General features: G+C 49.9%; 1 protein-coding gene across 1 annotated transcript in view; it reads left to right on the top strand.

Annotated features, from left to right (window-relative positions):
- Positions 1-20,000, top strand: part of LOC124023927 (oxysterol-binding protein-related protein 10-like) — a gene marked incomplete at its 3' end in the record, with an annotated part of 68,346 nt that overhangs the window by 14,814 nt on the left and 33,532 nt on the right. The window contains exons 2-3 of the mRNA XM_046338091.1: positions 1,185-1,360; positions 6,028-6,107. Of these exons, the coding sequence (XP_046194047.1) occupies positions 1,185-1,360; positions 6,028-6,107 (256 nt within the window). The remainder of the gene's footprint in view (positions 1-1,184; positions 1,361-6,027; positions 6,108-20,000) is intronic.

The following is a 20,000-nucleotide window of genomic DNA, read 5'->3' as shown; positions in this document are numbered from 1 at the left end:
GATTTGTTTTCTAGTTCGTTGTGGATCTGTGTAATCTGAGGGAACTATGTGTCTCTAATATGGTCATACATTGGGCAGGAGGTTAGGAAGTGCAGCTCAGTTTCCGCCTCATTTTGTGGGCAGTGAGCACATAGCCTGTCTTCTCTTGAGAGCCATGTCTGCCTACGGCGGCCTTTCTCAATAGCAAGGCTATGCTCACTGACTCTCTCTCTCTCTCTCTCTAGACCCCCCTGACCAGATCTCTCTATCCCAGTAATGTACACCCTCTCACCCCCCTCTCTCCCCCCAGATATCTCTCTCCCTCTCTCTCTCTCTCTCTCTCTCTCTCTCTCTCTCTCTCTCTCTCTCTCTCTCTCTCTCTCTCTCTCTCTCTCTCTCTCTCTCTCTCTCTCTCCAGTTCTCTCTCTCCCAGTCACATGGGGTTGCTGCTGTACTATCTGACCAGATATCTGGTTTTTCAATGGGTTCGGAGCTTCAGAGAGGAGGCAGCAGGCTGTTTGTCAAAACATTGATTTAAATTATTCATCATAGCTATGCAATTTTACAGTTTTTCCTTCCGTCCTCTCCCTCTGGTCCATTCGTCCCCTCCCTCCCTCCCTCCCTCCCTCCCTCCCAGATCCCTCCCTCCCTCCCTCCCTCCCTCCCTCCCTCCCTCCCTCCCTCCCTCCCTCCCTCCCTCCCTCCCTCCCTCCCTCCCTCCCTCCCTCCCTCCCTCCCTCCCTCCCTCCCTCCCTCCCTCCCCACCATCCCTCCCTCTCTCCCACCATCCCTCCCTCCCTCCCACCATCCCTCCCTCCCTCCCTCCCCACCATCCCTCCCTCCCTCCCTCCCACCATCCCTCCCTCCCACCATCCCTCCCTCCCTCCCTCCCTCCCTCCCCACCATCCCTCCCTCCCTCCCTCTCCCTCCCTCCCTCCCTCCCCTCCCCAGATCCCCACTATCCCTCCCTCCCTCCCTCCCTCCCTCCCTCCCTCCCTCCCTCCCTCCCTCCCTCCCTCCCTCCCTCCCTCCCTCCCTCCCTCCCTCCCTCCCTCCCTCCCTCCCTCCCTCCCCACTATCCCTCCCTCCCTCCCTCCCCACTATCCCTCCCTCCCTCCCTCCCTATTTTAGACTCTGTTCCATTTCTGAGTGAGCGTTATTGTTTTGTACCAATGGTTTTCTTTGTGTTCTGTCTCCTCCTGTAGGTATTTTGTGTTGGATCCGGACATGGGTCAGCTGCAGTACTTTGTGAATGAGCACAGTAAGAATCAGAAGCCTCGGGGATCTCTGCCTCTCATAGGGGCCTCTGTGGCCCTCAGCGATGAGCTACCGCACATGTTCACAGTCCACTCTGCCACTGGAGAGGCCTACAAACTCAGAGGTACGTGGAGAGGATGTCTGTTACTCTACAGATGTTATTAGACAGTTATTATACTTCTCTTAGCCTGGCTGGTCCAGGATCTGTTGCTATGTCTTACCAACTTCTGCAGACACCACAGACAGATCCTGGACCAGATGATTACAAAACTCAGAGGTACGTGGAGAGGATGTCTGTTACTCTACAGATGTTATTAGACAGTTATTATACTTCTCTTAGCCTGGCTGGTCCAGGATCTGTTGTTGCTGTGTCTTACCAACTTCAGCAGACACCACAGACAGATCCTGGACCAGATGAGGTCACTTTATTACCTTTGTAATTACAAAATTACAAAGGTACGTTCCTGGATGTGTTACGTCATTCTTAGAGCCTGGTCCCAGATCTGTTGGTGCTGTCGAACCAATTCTTATATGACGGTGAACACAGGAGTTAACAAGACAACACAAAACAGATCTGGGACCAGGCTATCTCATCGTTACCTCTGCAACAGCTCTGTCAACCACAGGTTTCCTCTGGTATCTCCTCCACCTCTGTCAACCACAGGTTTCCTCTGGTGTCTCCTCCCCCTCTCTCAACCACAGGTTTCCTCTTAAATCTCCCCCTCTCTCAACCACAGGTTTCCTCTGGTATCTCCTCCACCTCTGTCAACCACAGGTTTCCTCTTAAATCTCCTCCATCTCTGTCAACCACAGGTTTCCTCTGGTATCTCCTCCACCACAGGTTTCCTCTTGTCTCCTCCACCACAGGTTTCCTCTTATGTCTCCTCCACCACAGGTTTCCTCTTGTGTCTCCTCCACCACAGGTTTCCTCTTGTCTCCTCAACCACAGGTTTCCTCTCGTATCTCCTCCACCACAGGTTTCCTCTTGTCTCCTCCACCACAGGTTTCCTCTGGTATCTCCTCCACCTCTCTCAACCACAGGTTTCCTCTGGTATCTCCTCCACCACAGGTTTCCTCTTGTGTCTCCTCTACCACAGGTTTCCTCTTGTCTCCTCCACCACAGGTTTCCTCTTGTGTCTCCTCTACCACAGGTTTCCTCTTGTGTCTCCTCTACCACAGGTTTCCTCTTGTCTCCTCCACCACAGGTTTCCTCTTGTGTCTCCTCTACCACAGGTTTCCTCTTGTATCTCCTCCACCACAGGTTTCCTCTTGTGTCTCCTCTACCACAGGTTTCCTCTCGTATCTCCTCCACCTCTCTCAACCACAGGTTTCCTCTTGTGTCTCCTCCCCCTCTCTCAACCACAGGTTTCCTCTGGTATCTCCTCCACCTCTGTCAACCACAGGTTTCCTCTGGTATCTCCTCCACCTCTCTCAACCACAGGTTTCCTCTTGTGTCTCCTCCACCTCTCTCAACCACAGGTTTCCTCTGGTATCTCCTCCACCACAGGTTTCCTCTTGTGTCTCCTCCACCTCTCTCAACCACAGGTTTCCTCTGGTATCTCCTCCACCACAGGTTTCCCCTCGTATCTCCTCCACCTCTCTCAACCACAGGTTTCCCCTCGTATCTCCTCCACCTCGCTCAACCACAGGTTTCCCCTCGTATCTCCTCCACCACAGGTTTCCCCTCGTATCTCCTCCACCACAGGTTTCCCCTCGTATCTCCTCCACCTCTCTCAACCACAGGTTTCCCCTCGTATCTCCTCCACCTCGCTCAACCACAGATTTCCCCTCGTATCTCCTCCACCTCTCTCAACCACAGGTTTCCTCTTGTGTCTCCTCCAATAACAACCACTAACCATGTTAGACTGACTGATGTTTCAAAGCAGCCTTTATCTTGATCAAAACCACAACATTTCCACCATAGAGCTCTGGTCTAAAGAAATGCACTATGTAGGGAATAGGGTGGACTCTGGTCTTAAGTAGTGCACTATGTAGGGAATAGGGTGGACTCTGGTCTTAAGTAGTGCACTATGTAGGGAATAGGGCTCTGGTCTAAAGTAGTGTACTATGTAGGGAATAGGGCTCTGGTCTAAAGTAGTGCACTGTGTAGGGAATAGGGCCCTGGTCTAAAGTAGTGCACTATGTAGAGAATAGGGTCTGGTCTGAAGTAGTGCACTGTAATAGAGAATAGGGCTCTGGTCTAAAGTAGTGTACTATGTAGGGAATAGGGCTCTGGTCTAAAGTAGTGCGCTATATAGGGAATAGGGCTCTGGTCTAAAGTAGTGTACTATGTAGGGAATAGGGCTCTGGTCTAAAGTAGTGCGCTATATAGGGAATAGGGCTCTGGTCTAAAGTAATGCACTATATAGGGAATAGGGCTCTGGTCTAAAGTAGTGTACTATGTAGGGAATAGAGCTCTGGTCTAAAGTAGTGTACTATGTAGGGAATAGGGCTCTGGTCTAAAGTAGTGCACTGTGTAGGGATTAGGGCTCTGGTATAAAGTAGTGCACTATGTAGGGAGTAGGGCTCTGGTCTAAAGTAGTGCACTATGTAGGGAATAGGGCTCTGGTCTAAAGTAGTGCACTATGTAGGGAGTAGGGCTCTGGTCTAAAGTAGTGCACTATGTAGGGAATAGGGCTCTGGTCTAAAGTGGTGCGCTATATAGGGAATAGGGCTCTGGTCTAAAGTAGTGCACTATATAGGGAATAGGGTCCTGGTCTAAAGTAGTGCACTATATAGGGAATAGAGCTCTGGTCTAAAGTAGTGCACTATATAGGGAATAGAGCTCTGGTCTAAAGTAGTGCACTGTGAAGGGAATAGAGCTCTGGTCTAAAGTAGTGCACTATGAAGGGAATAGAGCTCTGGTCTAAAGTAGTGCACTATGAAGGGAATAGAGCTCTGGTCTAAAGTAGTGCACTATGAAGGGAATAGAGCTCTGGTCTAAAGTAGTGCACTATGAAGGGAATAGAGCTCTGGTCTAAAGTAGTGCACTATATAGGGAATAGAGCTCTGGTCTAAAGTAGGAGACATACTGTAATGATCTATATATGGGGGTATGTTGAGACATACTGTAATGATCTATATATGGGGGTATGTTGAGACATCTATATATGGAGGTATGTTGAGACATACTGTAATGCTTTATATTTGGGATGCCCAAATATACTTGGTACTTTCATACATTTTTTTATAAAGTCCCAAAACACAAACTGAAAGTATTAGAGTGTCTTCACAGCTTCCAGTCTGCCAGTCACCACTTCCTTAACATGTGGTGTGTGCATCTTCAGCTCCTACACTCTACAGTAATGTGTCTCCCTCTCCCTCTCTCCTTCTCTCTCTCTCTCTCTCTCTCTCTCTCTCTCTCTCTCTCTCTCTCTCTCTCTCTCTCTCTCTCTCTCTCTCTCTCTCTCTCTCTCTCTCTCTCTCTCTCTCTCTCTCTCTCTCTCTCTCTCTCTCTCTCTCTCTCTCTCTCTCTCATTGTCTCTCTCTCTCTCTCTCTCTCTCTCTCTCTCTCTCTCTCTCTCTCTCTCTCTCATTGTCTCTCTCTCTCTCTCTCTCTCCCACTGTCCCTCTCTCTCTCTCTCAATTCAATTTCAATTCAATTCAAGGGCTTTATTGGCATGGGAAACATGTGTTAACATTGCCAAAGCAAGTGAGGTAGATAATATACAAAGTGAATATATAAAGTAAAAAACAATAAAAATTAACAGTAAACATTACACATACAGAAGTTTCAAAACAGTAAAGACATTACAAATGTCATATTATATATATATATATATTTATATAGTGTTTTAACAATGTACAAATGGTTAAAGGACACAAGATAAAATAAACAAGCATAAATATGGGTTGTATTTACAATGGTGTTTATTCTTCACTGGTTGCCCTTTTCTCATGGCAACAGGTCACAAATCTTGCTGCTGTGATGTCACACTGTGGTATTTCACCCAGTAGATATGGGAGTTTTTCAAAATTGGATTTGTTTTCGAATTCTTTGTGGATCTGTGTAATCTGAGGGAAATATGTCTCTCTAATATGGTCATACATTGGGCAGGAGGTTAGGAAGTGCAGCTCAGTTTCCACCTCATTTTGTGGGCAGTGAGCACATAGCCTGTCTTCTCTTGAGAGCCATGTCTGCCTACGGCGGCCTTTCTCAATAGCAAGGCTATGCTCACTGAGTCTGTACATAGTCAAAGCTTTCCTTAATTTTGGGTCAGTCACAGTGGACAGGTATTCTGCCACTGTGTACTCTCTGTGTAGGGCCAAATAGCATTCTAGTTTGCTCTGTTTTTTTGTTAATTCTTTCCAATGTGTCATGTAATTATCTATTTGTTTTCTCATGATTTGGTTGGGTCTCTCTCTCTCTCTCTCTCTCTCTCTCTCTCTCTCTCTCCTTGCCTCTATCTATCTATCTCTCTCTCTCTCTCTCTCTCTCTCTCTCTCTCTCTCTCTCTCTCTCTCTCTCTCTCTCTCTCTCTCTCTCTCTCTCTCTCTCTCTCTCTCTCTCTCTCTCTCTCTCTCACTCTCTCTCTCTCTATTTGTTTGTCTCTCTCTCCTTGCCTCTATCTCTCTCTCTCTCTCTCTTTCTCTCCCTCTCTTTCTCTCTCTCTCTCTTTCTCTCCCTCTCTTTCTCTCTCTCTCTCTCTCTCTCTCTCTCTCTCTCTCTCTCTCTCTCTCTCTCTCTCTCTCTCTCTCTCTCTCTCTCTCTCTCTCTCTCTCTCTCTCTCTCTCTCTCTCTCTCTCTCTCTCTCTCTCTCTCTCTCTCTCTCTCTCTCTCTCTCTCTGTAGCTTCGGACGCTGGGGAACAGCAGCTGTGGATGAGTCAGATGCAGCTCTGTGCCCGGCGCCACTCTGACTCCAGTGCCAAGGTAGAATCTATAGACTATACCACCTCACCCTTTACCTACTGTAGAATCTATAGACTATACCACCTCATCCTCTACATACTGTAGAATCTATAGGCCATACCACCTCATCCTTTACCTACTGTAGAATCTATAGGCTATACCACCTCATCCTCTACATACTGTAGAATCTATAGACTATACCACCTCATCCTCTACATACTGTAGAATCTATAGGCCATACCACCTCATCCTTTACCTACTGTAGAATCTATAGACTATACCACCTCATCCTTTACATACTGTAGAATCTATAGGCTATACCACCTCATCCTTTACATACTGTAGAATCTATAGGCTATACCACCTCACCCTTTACATACTGTAGAATCTATAGACTATACCACCTCACCCTTTACATACTGTAGAATCTATAGACTATACCACCTCATCCTTTACCTCCTTTACATACTGTAGAATCTATAGACTATACCACCTCACCCTTTACATACTGTAGAATCTATAGGCTATACCACCTCACCCTTTACATACTGTAGAATCTATAGACTATACCACCTCACCCTTTACATACTGTAGAATCTATAGGCTAAACCACCTCATCCTTTACATACTGTAGAATCTATAGGCTATACCACCTCATCCTTTACATACTGTAGAATCTATAGACTATACCACCTCCTCCTTTACATACTGTAGAATCTATAGACTATACCACCTCCTCCTTTACATACTGTAGAATCTATAGACTATACCACCTCATCCTTTACATACTGTAGAATCTATAGGCTATACCACCTCATCCTTTACATACTGTAGAATCTATAGACTATACCACCTCCTCCTTTACATACTGTAGAATCTATAGACTATACCACCTCCTCCTTTACATACTGTAGAATCTATAGACTATACCACCTCATCCTTTACATACTGTAGAATCTATAGGCTATACCACCTCATCCTTTACATACTGTAGAATCTATAGGCTATACCACCTCATCCTTTACATACTGTAGAATCTATAGGCTATACCACCTCATCCTCATTGGCATTTTAAATGTTTTATTCTTTCATTCTTCTCTGTTATTTTCTGTCTGTTTATCTTCTTCTAAGAGGAGGGGAGAAATGGGAATAGCGGCGTTTTGTCCTTTAATCATCACGGTCAGGAAGCAGCTAGTTTCACCTTCTCTGCTCCTCGTCTCTGACATTCTAGAATCACAGACCTTCTGCTAGTTTCACCTTCTCTGCTCCTCGTCTCTGACATTCTAGAATCCCAAATGCCATCCTATCCCCTATCTAGTGCACTTCATTTGACCCGCTAGGACCCATAGGGCTTTAGTTAAAAGTAGTGCACAATTTTAAAGGGGATTTCCAGGTGAATAATAAAGGAGTTGATAAATGAATCCTGTTTTTATTACAAGTTGCAACAGGGCCTCCAGATCAGAAGCAGGGTAGATGTCTTAACGGGGCCTTTTCTTAGAAAAGCTCTTATATATATATATATATACTCGAATAACGATACGGCATCTGTATGACCTCAACAACCTCCTTCTAGTATATATATAGATAAATCACACAGCACCAAAATGTTCTGGAAACAGCCGCCAGAGAGGCTATAGGAAGTCGCAACGTCAGCTTCTCCAGAATCACACGGTGTCACAGTGACATTATCAGAGTCCCCGGCCCCAGTCTTGAGTCCCCGGCCCAGTCTGGAGTCCCCGGCCCAGTCTGGAGTCCCCGGCCCCAGTCTGGAGTCCCCGGCCCAGTCTGGAGTCCCCGGCCCAGTCTGGAGTCCCCGGCCCCAGTCTGGAGTCCCGGGCCAGTCTGGAGTCCCCGGGCCCAGTCTGGAGTCCCCGGCCCCAGTCTGGAGTCCCCGGCCCAGTCTGGAGTCCCGGGCCAGTCTGGAGTCCCCGGGCCCAGTCTGGAGTCCCCGGCCCCAGTCTGGAGTCCCTGGCCCAGTCTGGAGTCCCCGGCCCCAGTCTGGAGTCCCCGGCCCCAGTCTGGAGTCCCTGGCCAGTCTGGAGTCCCCGGCCCCAGTCTGGAGTCCCCGGCCCCAGTCTGGAGTCCCCGGCCCCAGTCTGGAGTCCCCGGGCCAGTCTGGAGTCCCCGGCCCCAGTCTGGAGTCCCCGGCCCCAGTCTGGAGTCCCCGGCCCCAGTCTGGAGTCCCCGGCCCCAGTCTGGAGTCCCCGGCCCCAGTCTGGAGTCCCCTGGCCAGTCTGGAGTCCCCGGCCCCAGTCTGGAGTCCCCGGCCCCAGTCTGGAGTCCCCGGGCCAGTCTGGAGTCCCCGGGCCAGTCTGGAGTCCCCGGGCCAGTCTGGAGTCCCCGGCCCCAGTCTGGAGTCCCCGGCCCCAGTCTGGAGTCCCCGGCCCCAGTCTGGAGTCCCCTTCACAGTCTGGAGTCCCCGGCCCAGTCTGGAGTCCCCGGCCCAGTCTGGAGTCCCGGGCCAGTCTGGAGTCCCCGGCCCCAGTCTGGAGTCCCCGGCCCAGTCTGGAGTCCCGGGCCAGTCTGGAGTCCCCGGGCCCAGTCTGGAGTCCCCGGCGGCCCCAGTCTGGAGTCCCCGGCCCCAGTCTGGAGTCCCCGGCCCCAGTCTGGAGTCCCCGGCCCAGTCTGAAGTCCCCGGGCCCAGTCTGGAGCCAAACTTGAACCATAACATTCAACACTGACAGACATTTATTGTTAGTTAAACAGATCAAAGGTTGAAACATCAGCACTTTGTTACATTTAACCAGGTAGGCTAGTTGAGAACACCTTTATTTAACCAGGTAGGCTAGTTGAGAACACCTTTATTTAACCAGGTAGGCCAGTTGAGAACACCTTTATTTAACCAGGTAGGCTGCTGCTACTCCTCCTGGTGCCCCCTGTATATAGACTATTTACATTGACCCCCACACTCCCCCCACTCCCCTCTTGTACACTGCTGCTACTCCTCCTGGTGCCCCCTGTATATAGACTATTTACATTGACCCCCACACTCCCCCCTCCCCTCTTGTACACTGCTGCTACTCCTCCTGGTGCCCCCTGTATATAGTCTATTTACATTGACCCCCCACTCCCCCCACTCCCCTCTTGTACACTGCTGCTACTCCTCCTGGTGCCCCCTGTATATAGACTATTTACATTGACCCCCACACTCCCCCCCTCCCCTCTTGTACACTGCTGCTACTCCTCCTGGTGCCCCCTGTATATAGACTATTTACATTGACCCCCACACTCCCCCCTCCCCTCTTGTACACTGCTGCTACTCCTCCTGGTGCCCCCTGTATATATTCCAGAAACACTATTATAATATAATAATATATGCCATTTAGCAGACGCTTTTATCCAAAGCGACTTACAGTCATGTGTGCATACATTCTACGTATGGGTGGTCCCGGGTATCGAACCCACTACCCTGGCGTTACAAGCGCCATGCTCTACCAACTGAGCTACAGAAGGACCACTGTATGTATGTATGTATGTATGTATGTATGTATGTATGTATGTATGTATGTATGTATGTATGTATGTATGTATGTATGTATGTATGTATGTATGTATGTATGTATGTATGTATGTATGTATGTATGTATGTATGTATGTATGTATGTATATGTATGTATGTGTGTGTGTGTGCGTGCGTGTGTGTGTATATGTATGTATGTGTGTGTGTATATGTATGTGTGTGTGTGTGTATATGTATGTATGTGTGTGTGTGTGCGTGCGTGTGTGTGTATATGTATGTATGTGTGTGTGTATATGTATGTATGTGTGTTGTGTGTGTGTTCACAAACACTTGTGTATCTGTGTAGAGGTCGGCAGGGGGTCCCACGACTAACCGTTGCCCATGTCCATGAGCACTGCAACCATTCCACTACCATAATCTCACACAACATTGTAGTGACAATACAGGTGAGTATGGAATGCTCTATGAATGCTCTATGAGAGTAGGGTTAGACTGGGGAAATGGCTCCATGTTAGACTGGGGAAATGACTCCATGTTAGACTGGGGAAATGACTCCATGTTAGACTGGGGAAATGGCTCCATGTTAGACTGGGGAAATGGCTCCATGTTAGACTGGGGAAATGGCTCCATGTTATACTGGGGAAATGGCTCCATGTTAGACTGGGGAAATGGCTCCATGTTAGACTGGGGAAATGGCTCCATGTTAGACAGGGGAAATGACTCCATGTTAGACTGGGGAAATGGCTCCATGTTAGACTGGGGAAATGACTCCATGTTAGAGTAGAGTTAGACTGGGGAAATGGCTCCATGTTAGACTGGGGAAATGGCTCCATGTTAGACTGGGGAAATGGCTCCATGTTAGACTGGGGAAATGGCTCCATGTTAGAGTAGAGTTAGACTGGGGAAATGGCTCCATGTTAGACTGGGGAAATGGCTCCATGTTAGAGTAGAGTTAGACTGGGGAAATGGCTCCATGTTAGACTGGGGAAATGGCTCCATGTTAGAGTAGAGTTAGACTGGGGAAATGGATCCATGTTAGACTGGGGAAATGGATCCATGTTAGACTGGGGAAATGGATCCATGTTAGACTGGGGAAATGGCTCCATGTTAGAGTAGAGTTAGACTGGGGAAATGGCTCCATATTAGAGTAGAGTTAGACTGGGGAAATGGCTCCATGTTAGAGTAGAGTTAGACTGGGGAAATGGATCCATGTTAGACTGGGGAAATGGCTCCATGTTAGACTGGGGAAATGGATCCATGTTAGACTGGGGAAATGGCTCCATGTTAGAGTAGAGTTAGACTGGGGAAATGGCTCCATATTAGAGTAGAGTTAGACTGGGGAAATGGCTCCATGTTAGAGTAGAGTTAGACTGGGGAAATGGCTCCACGTTAGACTGGGGAAATGGCTCCATGTTAGAGTAGAGTTAGACTGGGGAAATGGCTCCATGTTAGACTGGGGAAATGGCTCCATGTTAGACTGGGGAAATGGCTCCATGTTAGACTGGGGAAATGGCTCCATGTTAGACTGTGGAAATGACTCCATGTTAGACTGGGGAAATGGCTCCATGTTAGACTGTGGAAATGGCTCCATGTTAGAGTAAAGTTAGACTGGGGAAATGGCTCCATGTTAGACTGGGGAAATGGCTCCATGTTAGACTGGGGAAATGGCTCCATGTTAGAGTAAAGTTAGACTGGGGAAATGGCTCCATGTTAGACTGGGGAAATGGCTCCATGTTAGAGTAAAGTTAGACTGGGGAAATGGCTCCATGTTAGACTGGGGAAATGGCTCCATGTTAGAGTAGAGTTAGACTGGGGAAATGGCTCCATGTTAGACTGGGGAAATGGCTCCATGTTAGACTGGGGAAATGGCTCCATGTTAGAGTAGAGTTAGACTGGGGAAATGGCTCCATGTTAGAGTAGAGTTAGACTGGGGAAATGGCTCCATGTTAGAGTAGAGTTAGACTGGGGAAATGGCTCCATGTTAGACTGGGGAAATGACTCCATGTCATTACAGGGAGAATGCTGAGTAATTGGGATGATGTGATTTACCTTGAGAGAAGAGTAGAGATAGACTGAGAGACTGAGAGCCTGAGAGTTCCTGTTTCACTCTGATAGAGCCAGACTCTTTAGACAGTCAGTTATCTAAACCCACCTTATAAATCAAGCCCATCATTCCTCCTGTCCTGGCTGAAATATATTACCACTGATTGGTTAGGTAATGGACTATATATCAGTCTGGATGGACCAGACTTTACTCTAGATGTGTCTGTCTGTCTGTCTGCCTGCCTGCCTGCCTGCCTGCCTGCCTGCCTGCCTGCCTGCCTGCCTGCCTGCCTGCCTGCCTGCCTGTCTGCCTGTCTGTCTGCCTGCCTGCCTGCCTGCCTGTCTGTCTGTCTGTCTGCCTGCCTGCCTGCCTGTCTGTCTGCCTGTCTGTCTGGAGGAGAGAGTCGTCTGCTTTTGGAATACGTTACATCTTTAAAAATATATATATCTTCATTTTTTAAAATGTATTATTAAATTAAATTATTAAATTATAATTGTTAGTTACAGTCTTGTCTCATCGCTGCAACTCCCGTACGGATTCGAGAGAGGGCGAAGGTCGAAAGCCGTGCGTCCCCCGAAACACAACCCAACCAAGCGGCACTGCTTCTTGACACAATGCCCACTTAACCCGGAAGCCAGCCGCACCAATGTGTCGGAGGAAACACCGTACACCTGGCGACCGTGTCAGCGTGCACTGCGCCCGGTTACCACCACAGGAGTCGCTAGTGCGCGATGAGACGACAACATCCCTGCCAGCCATATCCTCCCCAGCCGGGCCATGACCCGGATGACACCACCCCTCATGGTTCTCCCGGGCCTGACTGCGACAGAGCCTGAACTCCAACCCAGAATCTCTAGTGGCACAGCCAGCACTGCGATATAGTGTCATGGCCTGGCTGCGATATAGCCTGAACTCCAACCCAGAATCTCTAGTGGCACAGCCAGCACTGCGATATAGTGCCATTAGACCACCGCCCAACTCTGGAGGCCCGTAGACGTTGTATCTTTTGTGTGAGTGAGGTGGGAACTTAACTGAGTTTTAACTGAGATGTAGTGAGAATAGAACGTTCGTATGGATGGAACTCAGAACTCAGAAACTCAGACGACTTTGTCTGCTTTAGATCCAAACCAGAAAAGGTCGAGAACACCTGAAAGTGTATGATGAGAATCTTACAGTAGCCAATGCATATGATCTATTATGATGGCTGACTGTACTAGCAAGGTCTCCTGGTGATCTCTACAGTTCAGTAGGTTCTACTGCAGTGTGCAGTGGTGTACTAAAGCACAGCAGTGTTGTGTTTTCTTGTAAAACTGCTGTGGAGACTGAAACCTTAGCGGTGGTGGCTGCCTCAGCTCGATTGGCTCTTCTCTCTCTCTCTCTCTCTCTCTGTCTCTCTCTCTCTCTCTCTCTCTCTCTCTCTCTCTCTCTCTCTCTCTCTCTCTCTCTCTCTCTGTCTCTCTCTCTGTCTCTCTCTCTCTCTCTCTCTCTCTCTCTCTCTCTCTCTCTCTCTCTCTCTCTCTCTCTCTCTCTCTCTCTCTCTCTCTCTCTCTCTCTCTCTCTCTCTCTCTCTCTCTCTCTCTCTCTCTCTCTCTCTCTCTCTCTCTCTCTCTCTCTCTCTCTCTCTCTCTCTCTCTCTCTCTCTCTCTCTCTCTCTCTCTGTATGTCCTAACTGCTGTGCTATCTGAGCAGGATGTTCTGATCTGGCTTAGCAGCTCCCTTCCTTCTCCACCTCTTCCTCCTCCACCTCTTCCTCCGTCCCCTCGCATCCACCTCTCGCTGGCTCCCTCCATTAAACTCCACCCTCTCTCTCTCCCTCTATACAGTACCTCCTCTCTCTCTCCCTCTATACAGTACCTCCTCCCTCTCTCCCTCTATACAGTACCTCCTCTCTCTCTCCCTCTCTCCCTCTATACAGTACCTCCTCTCTCTCTCCCTCTATACAGTACCTCCTCCCTCTCTCTCTTTATACAGTACCTCCTCTCTCTCTCCCTCTCTCCGTCTATACAGTACCTCCTCCCTCTCTCCCTCTATACAGTACCTCCTCCCTCTCTCCCTCTCTCCCTCTCTCCCTCTACCCTCTCTCCCTCTATATAGTACCTCCTCTCTCCCTCTCTCCTCCCTCTCTCCCTCCTCCCTCTCTCCCTCTATACAGTACCTCCTCTCTCCCTCTCTCCTCCCTGTCTTCACTGGCCACCACCCCTCTCCTCCCCTCCACCACCCCTCCCTCCTCCCTCTCTCCCTCCTCCCCCTGGCTGTGTAGCTGGCTGGCAGGTCCTGTCCTGTCAGCCCGACCAGGCAGAGGGAGGCAGACCCAGGCAGGTAGAAGATGTCCTTGTGTGTGACATCAGAGCATGTCGGTGTTAGCGGAGCAGGAGGAGGAGGAGGAGGAGGAGGTACAGCCGGGAAGAAGCAGCGTTGTGGGCCTCCTCTACCCGACTGTTCTGGCTCCTCTGACTGCTGCTGCTGCAGTTTCTTTCAGGCTACCTCCTCTTCCTCCACCTCCTTCACCACCTCCTCCTCCACCCAGGGCCGGACACTCAGCTTCTCCATGCTCCCTCCTCCACTCAGCCACCGCCACCCTGCCCCACCCGTCGCCTCCTCCTTCACCTCCTCCTCACCTGGTACCCAGAGAAAACCTCTCTACCCTGGGGTTGGAGGGGTCGTCACCATCACCCATCACAGATCCCCTGCTGCGGCCCGCCGGGCCAGGACCCAGAACGACCAGAACTACCACCCTGCTCCAGGGAGACTGAGCCAGGTCAAAGAGGTAGGGCTGCTGCTCTAGTAGGGCTATAGGTAGGTAGGTAAGGAGGGAGTACTGTTCTGGTAGGATGGTAGGTAGGTAGTGCTGCTCTAGTAGGGCTATAGGTAGGTAGGTAAGGAGGGAGTACTGCTCTGGTAGGGCTGTAGGTAGGTAGTACTGCTCTGGTAGGACTGTAGGTAGGTAGTACTGCTCTGGTAGGGCTGGTAGGTAGTACTGCTCTGGTAGGTAGTACTGCTCTGGTAGGGCTGTAGGTAGGTAGTACTGCTCTGGTAGTACTGCTCTGGTAGGATGGTAGGGTAGGTAGTACTCTCTGGTAGGGCTGTAGGTAGGTAGTACTGCTCTGGTAGGACTGTAGGTAGGTAGTACTGCTCTGGTAGGGCTGTAGGGCTGTTGGTAGGGCTGTTGGTAGGTGTGGTGCTCTGGTAGGACTGTAGGTAGGTAGTACTGCTCTGGTAGGATGGTAGGTAGGTAGGTAGTACCTCTCTGGTAGGGCTGTAGGTAGGTAGTACTGCTCTGGTAGGACTGTAGGCAGGTAGTACTGCTCTGGTAGGGCTGTAGGTAGTACTGCTCTGGTAGGGCTGTAGGTAGGTAGATAGTACTGCTCTGGTAGGATGTTGGTAGGTAGTGGTGCTCTGGTAGGACTGTAGGTAGGTAGGTACTGCTCTGGTAGGATGGGTAGGTACTCCTCTGGTAGGACTGTAGGTAGGTAGGTAGTACTGCTCTGGTAGGACTGTAGGTAGGACTAGTACTGCTCTGGTAGGGTACTGCTGTAGGCAGGTAGTACTGCTCTGGTAGGACTGCTGGACTGTAGGTAGGACTGTAGGTAGTAGTACTGCTCTGGGATGGTAGGAGGACTGGGCTGTAGGTAGATAGTACTGCTCTGGTAGGACTGTAGGTAGGTAGTACTCCTCTGGTACTGCTCTGGTAGGATGCTCTGGTAGGACTGTAGGTAGGTAGGTAGGTAGGTAGGTAGGTAGGTAGTACTGCTCTGGTAGGACTGTAGGTAGGTGCTCTGGTAGGGCTGTAGGTAGGTAGTGCTGCTCTGGTAGGACTGTAGGTAGGGGTAGGTAGGTAGGTAGGTAGGTAGTACTGCTCTGGTAGGACTGTAGGTAGGTAGATAGTACTGCTCTGGTAGGACTGTAGGTAGGTAGTACTGCTCTGGTAGGTAGGTAGGTATTACTGCTCTGGTAGGACTGTAGGTAGGTAGTACTGCTCTGGTAGGACTGTAGGTAGGTAGGTAGTACTGCTCTGGTAGGACTGTAGGTAGGTAGTACTGCTCTGGTAGGGCTGTAGGTAGGTAGTACTGCTCTGGTAGGACTGTAGGTAGGTAGTACTACTCTGGTAGGACTGCTACTCTGGTAGGACTGTAGGTAGACTGTAGTAGTACTGCTCTGGTAGGACTGTAGGTAGGTAGTACTGCTCTGGTAGGACTGTAGGTAGGTAGTACTGCTCTGGTAGGCCTGTAGGTAGGTAGTGGTGCTCTGGTAGGACTGTAGGTAGTACTGCTCTGGTAGGATGGTAGGTAGGTAGTACTTCTCTGGTAGGGCTGTAGGTAGATAGTACTGCTCTGGTAGGACTGTAGGTAGGTAGTACTCCTCTGGTAGGACTGTAGGTAGGTAGTACTGCTCTGGTAGTGCTTTAGGTAGGTAGGTGGTACTGCTCTGGTAGGACTGTAGGTAGGTAGGTTGGTAGGTAGGTAGGTAAGTAGGTAGGTAGGTAGGTAGGTAGGTAGGTAGTACTGCTCTGGTAGGACTGTAGGTAGGTACTGGTGCTCTGGTAGGGCTGTAGGTAGGTAGTACTGCTCTGGTAGGACTGTAGGTAGGTAGGTAGGTAGGTAGGTAGGTAGGTAGGTAGGTAGGTAGGTAGGTAGTACTGCTCTGGTAGGACTATAGGTAGGTAGGTAGTACTGCTCTGGTAGGGCTGTAGGTAGGTAGTACTGCTCTGGTAGGACTGTAGGTAGGTATTACTGCTCTGGTAGGACTGTAGGTAGGTAGTACTGCTCTGGTAGGACTGTAGGTAGGTATTACTGCTCTGGTAGGACTGTAGGTAGGTAGTACTGCTCTGGTAGGACTGTAGGTAGGTAGGTAGTACTGCTCTGGTAGGACTGTAGGTAGGTAGTACTGCTCTGGTAGGGCTGTAGGTAGGTAGTACTGCTCTGGTAGGACTGTAGGTAGGTAGTACTACTCTGGTAGGACTGTAGACTTAAATGTAATGTAATGTAATGGTAGGACTGTAGGTAGGTAGTACTGCTCAGCTCGGACTGTAGGTAGGTAGTACTGCTCTGGTAGGACTGTAGGTAGGTAGTACTGTTCTGGTAGGACTGTAGGTAGGTAGTACTGCTCTGGTAGGGCTGTAGGTAGATAGTACTGCTCTGGTAGGGCTGTAGATAGGTAGTACTGCTCTGGTAGGACTGTAGGTAGGTAGTGCTGCTCTGGTTGGACTGTAGGTAGGTAGTGCTGCTCTGGTAGTACTGTAGGTAAGTAGGTAGTACTGCTCTTGTAGGACTGTAGGTAGGTTGGTAGTACTGCTCTGGTAGGGCTGTAGGTAGGTAGGTAGTACTGCTCTGGTAGGGCTGTAGGTAGGTAGTACTGCTCTGGTAGGACTGTAGGTAGGTAGTACTGCTCTGGTAGGGCTGTAGATAGTAGGCTCTGGTGGAGGTAGGTGCTCTGGTAGGACTGTAGGTAGGTAGTACTGCTCTGGTAGGACTGTAGGTAGGTAGTACTGCTCTGGTAGGACTGTAGGTAGGTAGTACTGCTCTGGTAGGACTGTAGGTAGGTAGTACTGTTCTGGTAGGTAGGTAGGTACTGGTAGGTAGGTAGGTAGTACTGCTCTGGTAGGACTGTAGGTAGGTAATACTGCTCTGGTAGGGCTGGTAGGTAGGTAGGGCTGTAGTACTGCTCTGGTAGGGCTGTAGGTAGGTAGTACTGCTCTGGTAGGGCTGTAGGTAGGTATTACTGCTCGGGTAGGGCTGTAGGTAGGTATTACTGCTCTGGTAGGGCTGTAGGTAGGTGCTCTGGTAGGGCTGTAGGTAGGTACTGCTGCTCGGGTAGGGCTGTAGGTAGGTATTACTGCTCTGGTAGGGCTGGTAGGGCTGTAGGTAGGTGTAGGTAGGTACTGCTCTGGGTAGGGCTGTAGGTAGGTATTACTGCTCTGGTAGGGCTGTAGGTAGGTATTACTGCTCTGGTAGGGCTGTAGGTAGGTAGTACTGCTCTGGTAGGGCTGTAGGTAGGTATTACTGCTCTGGTAGGGCTGTAGGTAGGTATTACTGCTCTGGTAGGGCTGTAGGTAGGTAGTACTGCTCTGGTAGGGCTGTAGGTAGGTAGTACTGCTCTGGTAGGGCTGTAGGTAGGTAGTACTGCTCTGGTAGGGCTGTAGGTAGGTAGTACTGCTCTGGTAGGGCTGTAGGTAGGTACTACTGCTCTGGTAGGGCTGTAGGTAGGTAGTACTGCTCTGGTAGGGCTGTACTGGGGGTCTGGAGATCTCAGAGGAGAGGAAACTGCTCTGGTAGGGCTACGGTAGGGCATGTCATGGCTGAGGTCTGCTGCTCTGGTAAGGTAGGTAGTACTGCTCTGTAGGGCTGCTCCTGTAGGACTGGGGTCTGACTTCCCAGCAGTCAGACAGAGACAGTCAGACAGACAGTCATTCAGACAGACAGTCAGTCAGCACATGAAAGTGTTTTCTCAGCAGATGTATTTGTTTTCTCAGTATGTAGCGTGGACATTGTTATAGCGTTGCTATAGCGTCGTCACAGTGTTGCTATAACGACGTTACAGCGTTGCTATAGCGTCGTTACAGCGTTGCTATAGCGTCGTTACAGCGTTGCTATAGCGTCGTCACAGCATTGCTATAACGACGATACAGCGTTGCTATAGCGTCGTTACAGCGTTGCTATAGCGTCGTTACAGCGTTGCTTCAGCGTCGTTACAGCGTTGCTATATCGTCGTTACAGCGTTGCTATAGAGTCGTTACAGCGTTGCTATAGAGTCGTTACAGCGTTGCTATAGAGTTGCTTTCACTTTGTTACAAAGTCAACATGCTAATTCTATGTGTACTACATCACCATCACCATGGTGACACGACAGAGTAGTCTTCTCTCTCCTCCTCCTCCTCCTCCTCCCCTACCTCCTCCTCCTCCTCCTCCTGTCCCACTCCTCCCCCTCCTCCTGTCCCCGCCTTCCTGTCCCCCTCCTCCCCCCCTCCTCCCCCATCCTCCTGTCCCCGCCCTCCTGTCCCCCTCCTCCTGTCCCCGCCCTCCTGTCCCCCTCCTCCCCTCCCCCTCCTCCCCTCCTCCTTCAGTCCCCCTCCTTCGGTCCCCCTCACCCCCCCTCTCCTGTCCCATTTCCCCCTCCTCCCCCTCCTCCCCCCTCCTCCTGTCCCCGCCCTCCTGTCCCCCTCCTCCTCCCCCTCCTCCCCCTCCTCCTCCAGTCCCCCTCCTTCTGTCCCCCTCACCCCCCCTCTCCTGTCCCATTTCCCCCTCCTCCCTCCTGTCCCCGCCCTCCTGTCCCCCTCCTCCAGTCCCCCTCCTTCTGTCCCCCTCAACCCCCCTTTCCTGTCCCATTTCCCATCTGTCGAAAAATGTCGACAAGTGAAGTTATATAAACTTTTCTTTGTAGAAATAGATGTTATCATATATATAAATAGATGTTATCATATATATAAATAGATGTTTTGTCTTGAGTGTATTAGAGCGTCTGCTGCGGTGTGACAGATGCTTCAGGCGTTTTGCTTCCATATCCTTCTTAAACTGACCGATTTTGATGGGGATTTTCTTATTATGTTACTTGGATTGACATAAGGGTCAATAGCCTCTTTTTTGGGGGGCTTCCTGAGATGGGGTGACTGCATGGCTCCGGCCTTTAAACAGCTGTGGCTCTCGTCTGGGATTGTCTCCACAGAGGGGTGGGATGTGTATCTGAAAGAGGAAGTGCTGTGTCTGGTTCATAGAGGTCTCTCCTCTGGGATTAGCTGAGTTCTGTCTCCACAGAGAGGTGGGATGTGTATCTGAAAGAGGAAGTGCTGTGTCTGGTTCATAGAGGTCTCTCCTCTGGGATTAGCTGAGTTCTGTCTCCACAGAGAGGTGGGATGTGTATTTGAAAGAGGAAGTGCTGTGTCTGGTTCATAGAGGTCTCTCCTCTGGGATTAGCTGAGTTCTGTCTCCACAGAGAGGTGGGATGTGTATCTGAAAGAGGAAGTGCTGTGTCTGGTTCATAGAGGTCTCTCCTCTGGGATTAGCTGAGTTCTGTCTCTACAGAGGGGTGGGATGTGTATCTGAAAGAGGAAGTGCTGTGTCTGGTTCATCGAGGTCTCTCCTCTCCTGGGTGTTGCAGATCAACCTGGATGGGGATAGATGGTGGTCTGACCCTCAGACCCTAAAAGCTAACTCTACCCTTTTTGATGGAGGGAAATCTAGCATGACCTTTGAACTATATTACTACTTTTGGATGTACTTTTTATTAGATTGCTGAGCCAGGCGGCTGACAGACGTACAACCCTAAGCAGGGGATTTCACTTCTTCCTTATCAGCAATGCATGTTTTCATTGGTTGAGCAGGGATAGTTGCCTTTCCGTAAGGAAGGACAGCACACCAGGATGTTGAGCAAGGTAAGATGCTATCAGTGCTTCTGGGTAATTTCTACCTGGAGCCAT

Source organism: Oncorhynchus gorbuscha, unplaced genomic scaffold, assembly GCF_021184085.1.
Source record: "Oncorhynchus gorbuscha isolate QuinsamMale2020 ecotype Even-year unplaced genomic scaffold, OgorEven_v1.0 Un_scaffold_1725, whole genome shotgun sequence".
Taxonomy (NCBI): Eukaryota; Metazoa; Chordata; class Actinopteri; order Salmoniformes; family Salmonidae; genus Oncorhynchus; species Oncorhynchus gorbuscha.
This window is presented reverse-complemented; position numbering and strand designations above follow the sequence as displayed.